Source organism: Tachyglossus aculeatus, chromosome 1 (assembly GCF_015852505.1).
Source record: "Tachyglossus aculeatus isolate mTacAcu1 chromosome 1, mTacAcu1.pri, whole genome shotgun sequence".
In the NCBI taxonomy this organism is placed as follows: domain Eukaryota; kingdom Metazoa; phylum Chordata; class Mammalia; order Monotremata; family Tachyglossidae; genus Tachyglossus; species Tachyglossus aculeatus.
The window spans coordinates 153,214,271-153,228,437 of NC_052066.1; the positions used below are offsets into that span (position 1 = coordinate 153,214,271).

The window sequence follows — 14,167 nt, forward strand, 5'->3', positions numbered from 1 at the left end:
TTTTGACACCTGTCTACATGTTTTGTTTTGTTCTCTGTCTCCCCCTTCTAGACTGTGAGCCCACTGCTGGGTAGGGACCATCTCTATATGTTGCCAACTTGTACTTCCCAAGCGCTTAGTACAGTGCTCTGCACACAGTTAGCGCTCAATAAATACAACTGAATGAATGAATGAATGAATAAAGAGTCAGGAAAACGTTTGAAAAAAGATTAGTCTTCACCCCAAAGAGTCCATTCTTTTAATCGACTGAAGAGTAAGTGCCATAAAGGACAAGGAAACACAGCTCTTTGGTCAAAACGTGGTTTTAGTGTCCAAGGTAAAACCAGTGGGCTTCTTTTCTGAAGACACATACGTCAAAGCAGATTTCCTTTGGAACCGCTGTTTATAAATTTCCCAAACCTTCGCCCTGAAAAATTTCCCCACGAAAACGTAAATTATGGGATTCAGACAGCTGTTGATAAAAGACAGGAATGTGGATAATTGGATGCCAAGGTCAATGAAATCCTCCCAGAAACAGCCCTTCAAAACTTTCTTGCCGAACAAGAAGTCAAAGAAACTAAAGAAGTGATAAGGAGCCCAGCACAGAAGGAAAATCACTACCAGGGTGAGGATTAGCGTGGTGGCCTTGACATCTTTTGTTTCTCCAGACCTCTTGAGCTTGGGGTCCTCTCGCCCCCAGAGCGATGTGAGGATCTGGTAGTTGAAGAAGACGATCGCCAGCAGAGGTAGAACAAAGCCCACCACACTTAAGAGGATGATCTTATAGTTGTTCCACGACGGGCTGGGGAAATCGAGGATGCAGGCCGAGATGTTCAGTTCTGGGAAGTATTTCACCGTTCGGAACACCATTGTCGGGATGCTAAGCAGTCCTCCCGCGAACCAGATGACAGCACAGATTGTCTGAGCTCGCCGCCGGCTCCGCTTCTTTCTGCACGTTATGGTGTGAACCAGAGCCCAGTAGCGGTCCATGCTGATGGCCACCACCAAGAAAATGGATGTGAACAAGTTGGCCTTGATGAGCCCGTTGATGCCACGGCAAACCGACTCTCCGAATGGCCAGTTGAATTCGTTCTTGATATTCTTTGCCCAGACGGGCAAGCTAATGACGAAGATCAAATCCGCAGCAGCCAGGTTAGCCAGGTAGATTTCTGCCACCGTCAGTCGGTTCCTGTGCAGGAGGAAGACGGCCAGGACGAATATATTTCCGACCAAACCGAAAAAGAAGATGACAATGAGGATGGGTGGCAGTGCTTCATGTAAAACTTCCCACAGTTGGGAAGACTCACAGGTGGTAGAATTTTTCCAGGGATCTTTGCTCTGGTATGAGAAATTCAATCCAAGAGGGGCTCCCGTTGCCATGGAAATCAGCCTGAAATGTAGAGGCAGTTGAAAATCATTCTTCTCTGAGACTTGAATGAGGAATGGAAACAAAAAGTAGAGACAAGAAAAACCCATCCCTAATCAGGTAAAAAATTCACATTCCCCATGGGAAATTTTTTCTTGGGAAACCCCAGTCATTCTCCCTTAGATCTATAGACCGGAAACTCATCAGCATAATTAAATGTATTGAGTCGTCAAGCAATAGCTTCTTTCAAAAACCGTACCTAGTTTTCTGTGCCGTTATAGTAGAGTGCATTTTCCTTTCGCATTTTTTTAGGTTACAGAGATAGAAGAAGTTTAGTTTTGACTTGTCTCCCTCCTTGAATTCTACGCTGTGGGCTCCTCATGGGCAGGAAAAATGTCTACCAACTCTGCTGTATTGTCATTCAATCACTCATATTTATTGATTGCTTACTGTGTGCAGAGCACTGCACTAAGCACTCTGGAGGGTATAATTCAACAATAAATAGACACATTCCCTGCCCACAACGAGCTGAGAGGAGATGGTTGAATTGTCCTTGGGTTGTTGAGAGTGAAAAGGCCAGGGTCTAGGAGAGCCCTGAGGAGCTGATTAAATTGTCCTTGGGGCCTTGGGAGTGAATAGGCCGTGAATAGGAACAAACAGCCTGGGGTGGGCTGAAGGCAGGCAGATTCTGAAATGTAATAATGTCCTCTAGCAAACGCTTATCACAGCGGGGTGCACATAGTAAGCGCTCAATAAATACCATTGGTTGACTGGACTGAGTCTAAGAAAAAACATGTTTCTTTCAGAATGCGAATTCCTCTGTGGAAAGACAAAGTGATTTATTTTGGCTATTTGGCACTGATGGGGGAGGGGCTCTGTATTTTGAATGTCTGGTAAGTTCTGTGGTCTTCAGGAGAACTAGCAGAGCTCAGTTGCTTCGGCCGGAGGAATTTGGAAGCATTGATGTGTTCACACAGGTAGGTGTAGGTGTGCATTTTGCCAGTCAGTCGTATTTATTAAGCACTTATCACATGCAGAGCACCATACTCAGCTCTCGGGAGAGTACAGAGTAACAACATAACAGACACATTCCCTGCTCATGAATCAATCAACGGTATTTATTGAGGGCTCACTGTGTGAGGAGCACTGTACTAAGTTCTTGGGAGAGTACAATAAGATCCCTGACCCCGAGAAGCTTCAGCTAAAAAGTCTTCTTAATCTCATACTATCAGCACCATATACAATCTAAAATTGTACTTCTTGTACGTCCCAAGTGCTTAGTACAGTGCTCTGCACACAGTAAGCGCTCAGTAAATACGATTGGTTGATTGATTGATTAAAATGGTTAGTGTGGCTGGGCTGAGCTATCTCTATCAAAAAACTTTCACCAAGACCTTTTTTGCCTGTGAGGGATGGGCTAGGCTCTGTTCAGAGTGAGAGAAATTAATTCAGTCTGCCATCCAGAAGTTGACCATGAATTACAGTTAACGCTCACGCTGACAGGCACATGCAGACAAACAAATAGTCAGATAAACATTGTATGAATTAATACAAATTAAAGAGAATTAACTATTTCTATTATTTACAAGCGAGAAGTACACTCTTCTGGAATAGAAGCATCAGTCATTCCGGTATTTTGTTCAGTTTTCCTAATTCAGTAAATTAATCTTTTTAGCTGTATTTAGAATCTTTTCTTTTAACATCTGCTCAATTATATTGATTTAGGGACATTTTTATCATTAATGTGGGGGTGATTCAGAGAGGTGAGGATGGGAGAATTGTTATGTTAGCCAATACATCAATTTCTTCAAGTTAGCGCTAATGGAATTAGAGAACTAGTAAATAATTAGTGTAAATTAATGCATAGTTACTCCAAGAGAGCCCTCTTAATGGTACATGTTAGTATGCGAAAAACACCCCAAATAATTAATAATCACAAGTTCTATAATAGAAAAAATTGCATTATTCATTTCACTCAGGTAAAGACCATTGGCACATTTTGGTATATCGTGATGTACAGATTGATTCTGGTTACAATATATCAGTGAATAAGTAGATTATTTTAGGTAGCGACCTTTTTAAAATACCATTCAAATAAACAACCCTGACCGCAAAAAAATTCCAAAATACCTCCATAGGAAAACAAAGCAAAATCAGTTTTAATAAAGAAAAGCAATCATTATCTGGAAGACAGAAAGTACTACAATTGGGGAGTATATGTAGAGAGAATACTTTTTCTAATGCCTCCCCCATATCCAAACTACTTTCCCCTGTATTTTCATTAAACTGAGATTTCAAATTTGAAAAGAAAGCCAATTACTTACTCCGCCAGGAAATAAAACAGAATCAACCTCTAGTCCTGTTGATTTTCTTTAATGTGAGAAATGAACTTGCGCGCTACTGGCTTTGCTATGAATCTGGAAAGAAGTTCGGGAATGGAATGATTTTCAATTTCATAACCATAATGAGGTCATTCACAGGAAAAAAAAAGAGACACCCTCTAAGTTGAAATGAGAAGATTCACTGCTCCAGTAAAAGCGTCGAGATGTCAGAGTTTTTTTTTTTATCTGGCTCTGACACCATGAGAAGCGAAGGCTGCCATCCTCATTTATCTCGGAGATACTTTGTAAAGTTACTGATGCGTCTTTAGTAACGTAGCCAAACAGATCGTTCCTAGACAAGTTTGAAACCCATTCCTGGCTTTTATTCCCTTGGAACAGCCCACCCTGAACCCAGGTTGGCCTCCAGGCAGGACTGGGCATTCAATTTGGAATCTGATTAATAAAGGGGCATTTTGATAACATCAGGCAAATCTCCAGGACCTTAGCGTCACAGGAAATAGTCCCACTTAACTTCTGGCAGAGTCTATTGTTTTCATACTGACTGCAGAAATCTGGGACTTCCACACACTAATTGACTCTGATTTAATTTTTTTTCTAACCTTACTGGGAAGTCTGGGTTTGGCGGGGCCGGGGGAAGCGGGGAGGTGGGGAGGTAGGGTGGGAACTTCCTCTCGCTTACAGGTGAGAGTAGAAATGTCCAGAACGAATCCATTGCTGGACCAGCTCTGGGATGCTGCTGCCACTGTTTTGAATTCCTGAGTCAGTCAATCAGTCAATCGTATTTAGTGAGTGCTTTCTGTGTGCAGAGCCCTATACTAAGTGCTTGGGAGAGTCCAATATAACAAGAAACAAACACATTCCCTACTCAAAACGAGCTTAGAGTCCAGCACATTCCCTACTCCCAACGAGCTTAGAGTCCAGAGAGCCAGCCCTAGACTGTTGGAGGTTATGACAAACAATAATAATAAAAATTATTACTATTATTATGGCATTTTGTTAAGCGCTTACTAAGTGCCGGGCATTGTACCTAAGTGTTGGGGTGGGTACAAGCAAATTGGGTTGGACACAGTCCCTGTCCCACACGGGGCTCACGGTCTTAATCCCCATTTTATAGATGAGGTAACTGAGGCCTAGAGAAATAAAGAGACTTGCCCAAGGTCCCCCAGCAGACAAGTGGCCGAGCCGGGATAAGAATCCAGGTCCTTCTGACTCCCAAGTCTGTGCTCTAATAATAATAATAATAATAAATACGATTGATTGATTGATTGATTGCTCTAGCCACTAGGTCATGTTGCTTTTCCTACGCTATATGCTGGGTTGTCAATGATCCAAGGAGCACAGCCTGTGTCTGAACACTGAAGATCACCTTGTATCCCCCCAGCGCTTAGAACAGTGTTTTGCACATAGTAAGCACTCAATAAATACGATTGAATTGGATTGAATTGAGTGGGAGCCCCTGTTCTCTAAAATGGACGGTGGGACAGTCGAGCAAGACAAAATGGTGGTTCACGTTGGGGCCTTACCATGATTGATTGATATCCCGAGGACTTTCCGATAGCAATTCTAGTCGCGGTCAGTAGCTCTTTCCCGCCCCCGCATTGCAGCGTGGCTCGGTGGAAAGAGCCTGGGCTTTGGAGTCAGAGGTCATGGGTTCAAATCCCAGCTCCGCCAACTGCCAGCTGCGTGACTTTGGGCAAGTCACTTCACTTCTCTGTCCCTCAGTTCCCTCATCTGTAAAATGAGGATTAAGACTGTGAGCCCCACCGTGGGACAACCTGATCACAGCGTATGAGAAGCAGCGTGGCTCAGTGGAAAGAGCATGGGCTTTGGAGTCAGAGGTCATGGGTTCAAATCCCGGCTCCACCACTTGTCAGCCGTGTGACTTTGGGCAAGTCACTTAACTTCTCTGGGCCTCAGTTCCCTCATCTGTAAAATGAGGATTAAGACTGTGAGCCCCCCGTGGGACAACCTGAACACCTTGTAACCTCCCCAGTGCTTAGAACAGTGCTTTGCACATAGTAAGCGCTTAATAAATGCCATCATTATTATTATTATTATTACAGTGTAACCTCCCCAGCGCTTAGAACAGTGCATTGCACATAGTAAGCGCTTAATAAATGCCATCATCATTATTATTATTATTATTACAGTGTAACCTCCCCAGCGCTTAGAACAGTGCATTGCACATGGTAAGCACTTAATAAATGCTATCATTATTATTATTATTATTGTCCCTGTCTGGCTCGTCCACCCACGGAGGTCTCCGACTGAGTTCTCAGGCCGCAGCCAAGGTCATCCCAATATGGAGCGGATCTGGGTGGGGAATCGGGAGGGAGAGTAGAGCCAGATGGGAACAGCTGCCCTGGATGCGCGCGGAGGCCTCCTCCAGCTCCAATCTCAGAGAGAAAGCCTCCACTCTGTGTCCGGACCCATGACTGGGCTCTGCTAACTCCACCTGTTTCCCTTCACTTCTGTCTTGTCTGTACTCAGCATAGCTGGTTGATAATAATAATAACAATGATAACTGTGGCATCTGCTAAGTGCCGGGCACTCTACTGAGCGCTGGGGTGGGTACAAGTAAATCGGGTTGGACACAGTCCCTGTCCCACCTGTGGGGCTCACAGTCTCAATCCCCATTTTACAGACAAGGTAACTGAGGCCCAGAGAAGTGAAGAGATTTGCCCAAGGTCACCCAGAGGACAAGTGACAGAGCTGGGATTAGAACCCATGACCTTCTGACTCCCAGCCCCGTGCTCTATCCACTATGCTAGAGAAGCAGCGTGGCTCGGTGGAAAGAGCCCGGGCTTTGGAGTCCGAGGTCATGGGTTCGAATCCTGGCTCCGCCATATGTCTGCTGTGTGACCTTGGGCAAGTCACGTAACTTCTCTGAGCCTCAGTTACCTCATCTGTAAAATGGGGATGAAGACTGTGAGCCCCCCGTGGGACAACCTGATCACCTTGTATCCACCCCAGCTCTTAGAACAGTGCTTTGCACATAGTAAGCGCTTAACAAATGCCATTATTATTATTATTATTATTATTATTATTATGCCATGCTGTGTTCCTTTGGTTTGCTTTTCTATGTATTGGCATTTTCTGTGGCTATGATTGGGGATTTTTTGATGCTAAATATAATAATAATAATGCAATTATGGTATTTGTTAAGTGCTTATTATGTGCCAAGCACTGTTCTAAACGTTGGGCTGGATACGAGCAAATTGGGTTGGACACAGCCTCTGTCCCATGTGGAGCTCACAGTCTCAATCCCCATTTTACAGATGAGGTAACTGAGGCCTAGAGAATTAAAGTGACTTGCCCAAGGTCACACAGCACACAAGTGACGGGGCAGGGATTAGAACTCATGACTCATTTACTTATTTATTTATTATTTATTTATTTATTTATTTATTTATTTATTTATCTTACTTGTACATATCTATTCTATTTATTTTATTTTGTTAGCATGTTTGGTTTTGTTCTCTGTCTCCCCCTTCTAGACGGTGAGCCCGCTGTTGGGTAGGGACTGTCTCTATGTGTTGCCGACTTGTACTTCCCAAGCGCTTAGCACAGTGCTCTGCACACAGTGAGCGCTCAATAAATACGATTGATTGATTGATTGATTGATGACCTTCCGACACCCAGGCCCATGCTCTATCCACTATGCCATGCTGCTTCACTATTTGTTAAGTGCTTACTATATGCCAGTCACTCTACTAAGCACAGAGGTAAATACAAGCTAATCACGTTGGACACAGTCCCTGTCCCTCACAGGGCTCACAATCTTAATCCCCACTTTACAGATCAGGTAACTGAGGCACAGAGAAGTGAAGTAACTTGCCCAAGGTCACACAGCAGACAAGTGGCAGAGGCAGGATTAGAACCCAGGTCCTTCTGCCTCCCAAGCCCATGCTGTATCCACTAGAGCATCCTGCTTCTCATTCCCAATTTTTTCCCAAAAGCCCTGTACCCAGAAATAATAATAATAATGATACTAATGATGGCATTTATTAAGCACTTACTATGTGCAAAGCACTGTACTAAGTGCTGGGGAGGTTACAAGGTGATCAGGTTGTCCCAAGGGGGGCTCACAGTCTTAATCCCCATTTTACCGATGAGAGAATGCCCAGAGAAGTGAAGTGACTTGCCCGAAGTCACACAGCTGACAATTGGCAGAGTCGGGAATTGAACCCATGACCTCTGACTCCAAAGCCCGGGCTCTTTCCACTGAGTCACGCTGCTTCTCTAAAGAAAGCAACCACTCAGTCAACAGCATTCATTGAGCACCTTCTTTGGGCAAAACACTATACTAAATGCTTGGGGTGCTCTGCACACAGTAAGCGCTCAATAAATACGATTGATTGATTGCAGCAAGAACAAGTGCAGCACTGCCTTGGTTTTCACAGGGCATTGATTGGAGAAAGCCCTGCAAATGAGGCCGTGTTGCCTAGTGGAAAGAACACGGGTTTGAGAGCCAGAAGTCCCGGGTTCCAATCCCTGCTCTGCCAATTGCCTGATTTGTTAGACAAGTCACGTAACTTCTCTGTCTCTCAGTTTCCTTTTCTGTTAAATGGGGATTAAATGCCTCTTCACCCTCCTACTTAGACTGTAAGCCCTAAGTGGGATAGAGACTATGTCTGATCTGATTAATTTGTATCTCCCCCTCCTCCCCCTTTCCATCCCCCCCGCCTTACCTCCTTCCCTTCCCCACAGCACCTGTATATATGTATATATGTTTGTACAGATTTATTACTCTATTTATTTATTTTAGTTGTGCATACTTATTCTATTTATTTTATTTTGTTAATTTGTTTTGTTTTGTTCTCTGTCCCCCACTTCCAGACTGTGAGCCCACTGTTGGGTAGGGACCGTCTCTATATGTTGCCAACTTGTACTTTCCAAGCACTTAGTACAGTGCTCTGCACACAGTAAGTGCTCAATAAATATGATTGAATGAATGAATGAAATAACCCAGCACTTAGAACAGTGATTTAGGGACCGTCTCTATATGTTGCCGATTTGTACTTTCTAAGCACTTAGTACAGTGCTCTGCACACAGTAAGTGCTCAATAAATATGATTGAATGAATGAATGAATGAAATAACCCAGCACTTAGAACAGTGATTTAGGGACTGTCTCTATATGTTGCCAATTTGTACTTCCCAAGCTCTTGGTACAGTGCTCTGCACACAGTAAGTGCTCAACAAATACGATTCAATGAATGAATGAATGAACGCTTGACACATAATGTTTAACAAATGCCATTGTTATGATGTTGATGGTAATGATGGGAAACTTTATAGCCACTACTTTTTTTTTCAATTATCCAAACTGTCCATGGTTCTGTTATTCATTCCTTCCATTGTATTTATTGAGCGCTTAGTCTGTGCGAAACACTGTACTAAGCTCAACACTGTACTAAGCTCTTGGGAGAGTACAGTACAATGGCAAAGAGACACATTCCCTGCCCACAATGAACTATCTGAACTAAGGTGAGTTTCAGATAATCAAGGTCTAGATAGATAATCTTTTCTGTATTGTACCAGTCCTTAGCGCGACTCCCAAGTCCTAATGACTGGTATGTTGCTCTCTCCTTCTTCTTTGAACTTTAATCCAAGAGCAAGTGATCCCATCCCTCTCCCCCTCTTTCCCTTGATCCCCAGATTCCAGCAGGAAGTTCTTCCCAACCATCCCCTAGAAAACAACCCTCTTTAAGCACCCACAGAATCTGACCTGTGCGAAACATCCAATTGGCATCAAGTAGAGTTTGAGAGAAACCTTTCCAACCCCAATTTCTACCCCTCGAGGAACCTGGATAATTTTTCTGTTTTCCACTATAGCTGAAGGAAAAGCTTACCTCCGCTGGGAACATTTACTATCCATTCTCCTCCAAAGAGAACACTACCAAGCGACTGATGTTCAGAAGTCCGGAAATAGCCCAGAAATAAAGGTAGTAGAGTAAACGTTGCTTGAAAGGCTGCACACGAGATTTCTCCAAAATTCTCTGACTTGCCAATTCCCTCACAGCTTAGCAGAAAATGAACAACGCATCCCTCACAGCTTAGCAGAAAATGAACAATGCAGTGGCTCCCTTCTCCTGCCTCACCCAGAGCTGATGAGTCCCCTCTCCCCTCTTCCACTTTGGGTAATTTGAAGTGATTGCCTACAGACTGTGGTGTTACCCATACCCATCCAGAGTCTGACCGATTGCCAACAACCAGAATCTGACCCTACGCCCTTCTAAGACTGCCTTGACTGATTGAAACATTGCCACCAACCCCCTCTTTCTTTTGAATCAACAAAAACTGGGATCCAGACTTCACTGGCACTTTCTTCTGTACACAATTTTTGCTTCAACGGTTTTTTTTTTTTGTCATCCTCATGCTCCAGAGGCAAAACTGCTTGGTTTATGTTCTACCAAAGTTTTCTGAAACATAGGCTAATTTCGAAGACATCCCCTTTTCTTTCAGGATGGATAAACAGTTCTCTCTCGGTGGTGAATAAGTTAATAAGTATTTATTAAATGCTCACTATCTGGCAAGCACTGGGGTTAGGTACAAGGTAATCAGGTCAGATACATTCTCTGCCATATAATAATAATAATAATGGCATTTATTAAGCACTTACTATGTGCAAAGCACTGTTCTAAGCGCTGGGGAGGTTACAAGGCAATCAGGTTGTCCCACAGGGGGCTCACAGTCTTCATCCCCATTTTACAGAGGAGGTAACTGAGGCCCAGAGAAGTTAAGTGACTTGCCCAAAGTCACACAGCTGACAATTGGCCGAACCGGGATTTGAACCCATGACCTCTGACTCCAAAGCCTGTGCTCTTTCCACTGAGCCATGCTGCTTCTCTTCTCTGTGAGCTCCATTTAAGGAGCTCACAGTTTAACTAGCAGAGAGAACCCATTCTACAGATAAGGAAACTGAGACACAGAGAAGTTATATGACTTGCCCAAAATTACATAACAGGCAAGTAGCAGAGCCAGAATTAGAACCCAAGTCCTTTAGTCTCCCAGGCCCCAGTTCTGTTCCAAGACCTCATTGCTTCCCAAGTTTCCTAGAATATGTGATTTCTTTTTCCAAGAGTCAACCAATGTTGGGACATTGTCACCGTGGCTTAGCAAATCCTGAGGCCCTTGCTAAGGGAAAGGGGACTATGGGAAAAGGGATGGATTTCCTGGTGAAAGAGCAATCAATTCTGATTGTTACTTACTGTATTTGAATGTTAGTTGTCCCTGGGGATGTTTGTAAAATAACCTTAATGGAGACATAGAAGGGGATCTATAAAACTTTCCCTGAAAATAGTGGTGACGTTTAGACCCACCTACATTCATCTCTTCCCTCTAAGTGAGCAGCACCCTTGGCCAAGGCACATAAGGGGTCGTGTGTCCTTCCAGTGACACGCACAAGACACGGACTTTGCCATCTGGCCCAGGATAGATGAGTTGGGCGGGCTGGAGCTGTTTCCCAGGACTGCTGCTGCCGCTGCCTTGGTGGTGATGGGAGAAGACAGTTGTCCAAACTTTAGGAGTGGTAGATTTACAGAACCTGGGCACTCTCCTCATCCCTCAGTCGCCCAACACGTTGTCTGGGCAGACTTGGGCAAGATGGGCACGCAGCTCATCTCACTGGGCTCTGGGTCAGAGCGAGAGGAGAGCCTCCAGTTTGGTCCTGGACCTCAAGGTGGGTGGGAAGAACTGGAAAGGAGCAAAAAAATGGAGTCTACACCTTAGCCCACTTCAGACTTCAAGGGGCAGAAAGGGTGGGCTACCTATTGGTTAGATAGCTGAGAAGGCCTAGTAGGAAGAGCACGGGTTTGGGAGTCTTGGAGCTAGATTCTAATCCCAGTTACTTGCCTGCTGTGTGATTTTGGGCAAGTCATATAATTTCTCTGGGCCTCAAATTCCTCATCCGTAACATGGAGATTAAATATCTGTTCTTCCTCCTCCTCAGACTGTGAGCCCCATGTGGAGAAGCAGCGTGGCTTAGTGGCAAGAGCCCGGGCTTGAGAGTCAGAGGTTGTGAGTTCTAATCCCAGCTCCACCACTTACCAGCTGTGTGACTTTCGTCCAGTCACTTAACTTCTCTGCGCCTCTATTACCTCATTTGTAAAATGGGGATTAAGACTGTGAGCCCCACGTGGGACAACCTGATTATCTTGTATCTACCCCAGTGTTTAGAACAGTGCTTGGCACATAGTAAGTACTCAACATATACCATTATTATTATGTGGGGCAGGGCTTAATAATAATAACTGTGGCATTTGTTAAACCACAGCTTTGTGCCAAGCTCTGTGGCAGATACAAGATAACCAGTTTGGTTACCATACCTGTCCCAAGGCTGTAAGCTTGTTGTGGGCAGGGAATGCATCTGTTTATTGTTGTATCGTGCTCTCCCAACTGAATGAATTTTACAGACGAGGGACCTGAGGCCCAAAGAAGCTAAGTGACTTGTCCAGGCAATGGGCAGAACTGGGATTAGGACTGTGATTCCCTGACTTCCAGGGTTTAGAACCCAGATTTCCTTACTTCCAAGCCCCTGCTCTTTCCATTAGGCCATGCTACTTCTCAGCATGTATCTGATCTAATTTTCTTGTCTCTAACTCCACACTAAGCACAGTGCTTGGCCCATAGTAATGTTCATATCCTGACAACTTGATCCTGCAAAGACCACCTTGTGGATCCCATTCTACCCAGACTGAAGCACGCTCTGTAAAGAATGACCGTTCTTCATCTGGGTAATGAAAATGTACAGCATAGGAGACCTGACTGAAGGATTTAGGAGTGTTTTACCCACCCAAGATGGTACTAGGGCTCAAGCATTTGGAAAATTTGTTAAAAGGAAATTTGGCTGGCCAGTGTCCTTATCAAAGGTCTCTTGTATGTTTTGGTGGTGTGGGGGGAGAGAGATGTGTGTGTGTGTGTATGTGTGTGTGTGTGTATACATATATATATTATATATACTATATATATATATATATATATATATATATATATATATATATATAGCTCAATGCATCCTGCCAGAGACTCATGGAGAGGAACCTAGCTCATTAACTGGTAACCTCAAATCACCAGCAAGAACTCCATCACTCCTGGCTCTGACTTGAATTTCCTCAGTTCAATAGAACCTTGGAACAAGAGGAAATTGTTGGGGTTTATTGTAAATAAGTCTTTAACTGATTTAATAGAGCAGCCACTGCCGTTCTGTTTTATATCACTAAAATAGTTTAATTACTTGGGTGTTTTCAGCCTTCATCCCTGAGGTAATTTTTTTCACTCCGGGTGAAATTTTGAAAAGCAAATGAATAATTACATTCCACTGCAACAGGAGAAATTCAGGTTAGGCAGGAGGAAAAAACGCACTGACCACGACGGTGATTAATCACTGGAACTGGATGCCCCAGGAGAATTTGAAATCTCCTCCTCCAGAAATCCCAACAGGGATTGGGGACCTACCTGCATGGTGGTTTTATTGGGAGCCCTGCTGGTGACAGATAAATGGCCGAAGTGACTTTTGGAAATCCTCAAGTTCCAAGAGTTGCATATCTCTGACATCACTAATTTTTATTGGTGTCCGTAGGTCAAAGAAGGGTGCTATTTGGCAATCACAGAAATTGCATTAAACATACCAAGTTTCTGTAAAAGAATTGGACCCTGTCGCCTGGGTCTCCAACATCTACCGACACTGCCTGGTTCAACTGGTTTCCTCCACGGAGCTATTTTTTCAGAGACCAAGCAGCCAACAGGGTTTTAAACAAGTCTAAACTTAATTTTTGGACAGCTTTCTCTAGACTTGAATAATTAATTGTGTATTCAGTCTGGTAACTCCATATAAAAACCTCTTTACAGTGTTCCTGATTAGCAAGGGTGAATGCTTCCCTCAGACTGTAAGCTCGTTGTGGTGAGAGAACGCGTTCGCTAACTCTGTCGATTTGTACCCTCCCAAGCTCTTAGTATAGTAAGTGTTCTACACATAGTAAGTGCTCAATAAATGCCACTGCTTAATTTATTCCCCTGGTCTTTATTAGTGGGGCTCTCCCAATCAGCCCCATCTGGTAAGAAATCCACCCACACCAGACCCAGTTTTACTACCAAGCTTCAATTTACCTTCATGTGGTCCAGGAGAAGTCTGTTCCCAAAGGTTGTCTGCCCAGCCAGAAAAGTCCACGGGTTCCCAGCGGCCTCTCGGATCATGTGAATTTGCTCAGCAGAGAGCTAAACTCAGACGGAGTCTAATGAGATGTCATCTCCACTTAACTGTGAGTTAATATCCCTGCTCTGTTTCAGCCCTTTTTTTTTAACCTTTTTGCATTTACTCATGCTGACATCTCTGATATTTTCTTGGTAGTCCTGTGGTCTTTCTCAATGCCTTACTGTTATGAAAACCCTTGAGTCATGAAACAAGTCTGATTTTGATAGAGCTTTTGTAAGTAGTCAGGTTTAGCTTTCCTGCGCACACGCCAAGGGAAAGGGGCTAA

The 14,167-nt window shown here is 43.9% G+C and overlaps 1 protein-coding gene across 1 annotated transcript; it reads right to left on the reverse strand.

The window, feature by feature from the left end:
* Nucleotides 1-234: 234 nt before the first annotated feature.
* BDKRB1 (bradykinin receptor B1) lies at nt 235-3,829 on the reverse strand. Its single transcript, XM_038750226.1, has 2 exons — nt 3,670-3,829; nt 235-1,369 (listed from the first exon to the last, which is right to left on the reverse strand). The coding sequence occupies exon 2, from the start codon at nt 1,357-1,359 to the stop codon at nt 292-294; it is 1,068 nt and encodes a 355-aa protein (XP_038606154.1). The 5' UTR covers nt 1,360-1,369; nt 3,670-3,829; the 3' UTR covers nt 235-291.
* Between the last annotated feature and the right edge of the window lie 10,338 nt (nt 3,830-14,167).

Excerpts from the sequence above, each read along its gene's own strand:
- BDKRB1 (XM_038750226.1), bottom strand. The coding sequence starts at position 1,359 with ATGGCAACGGGAGCCCCTCTTGGATTGAATTTCTCATACCAGAGCAAA.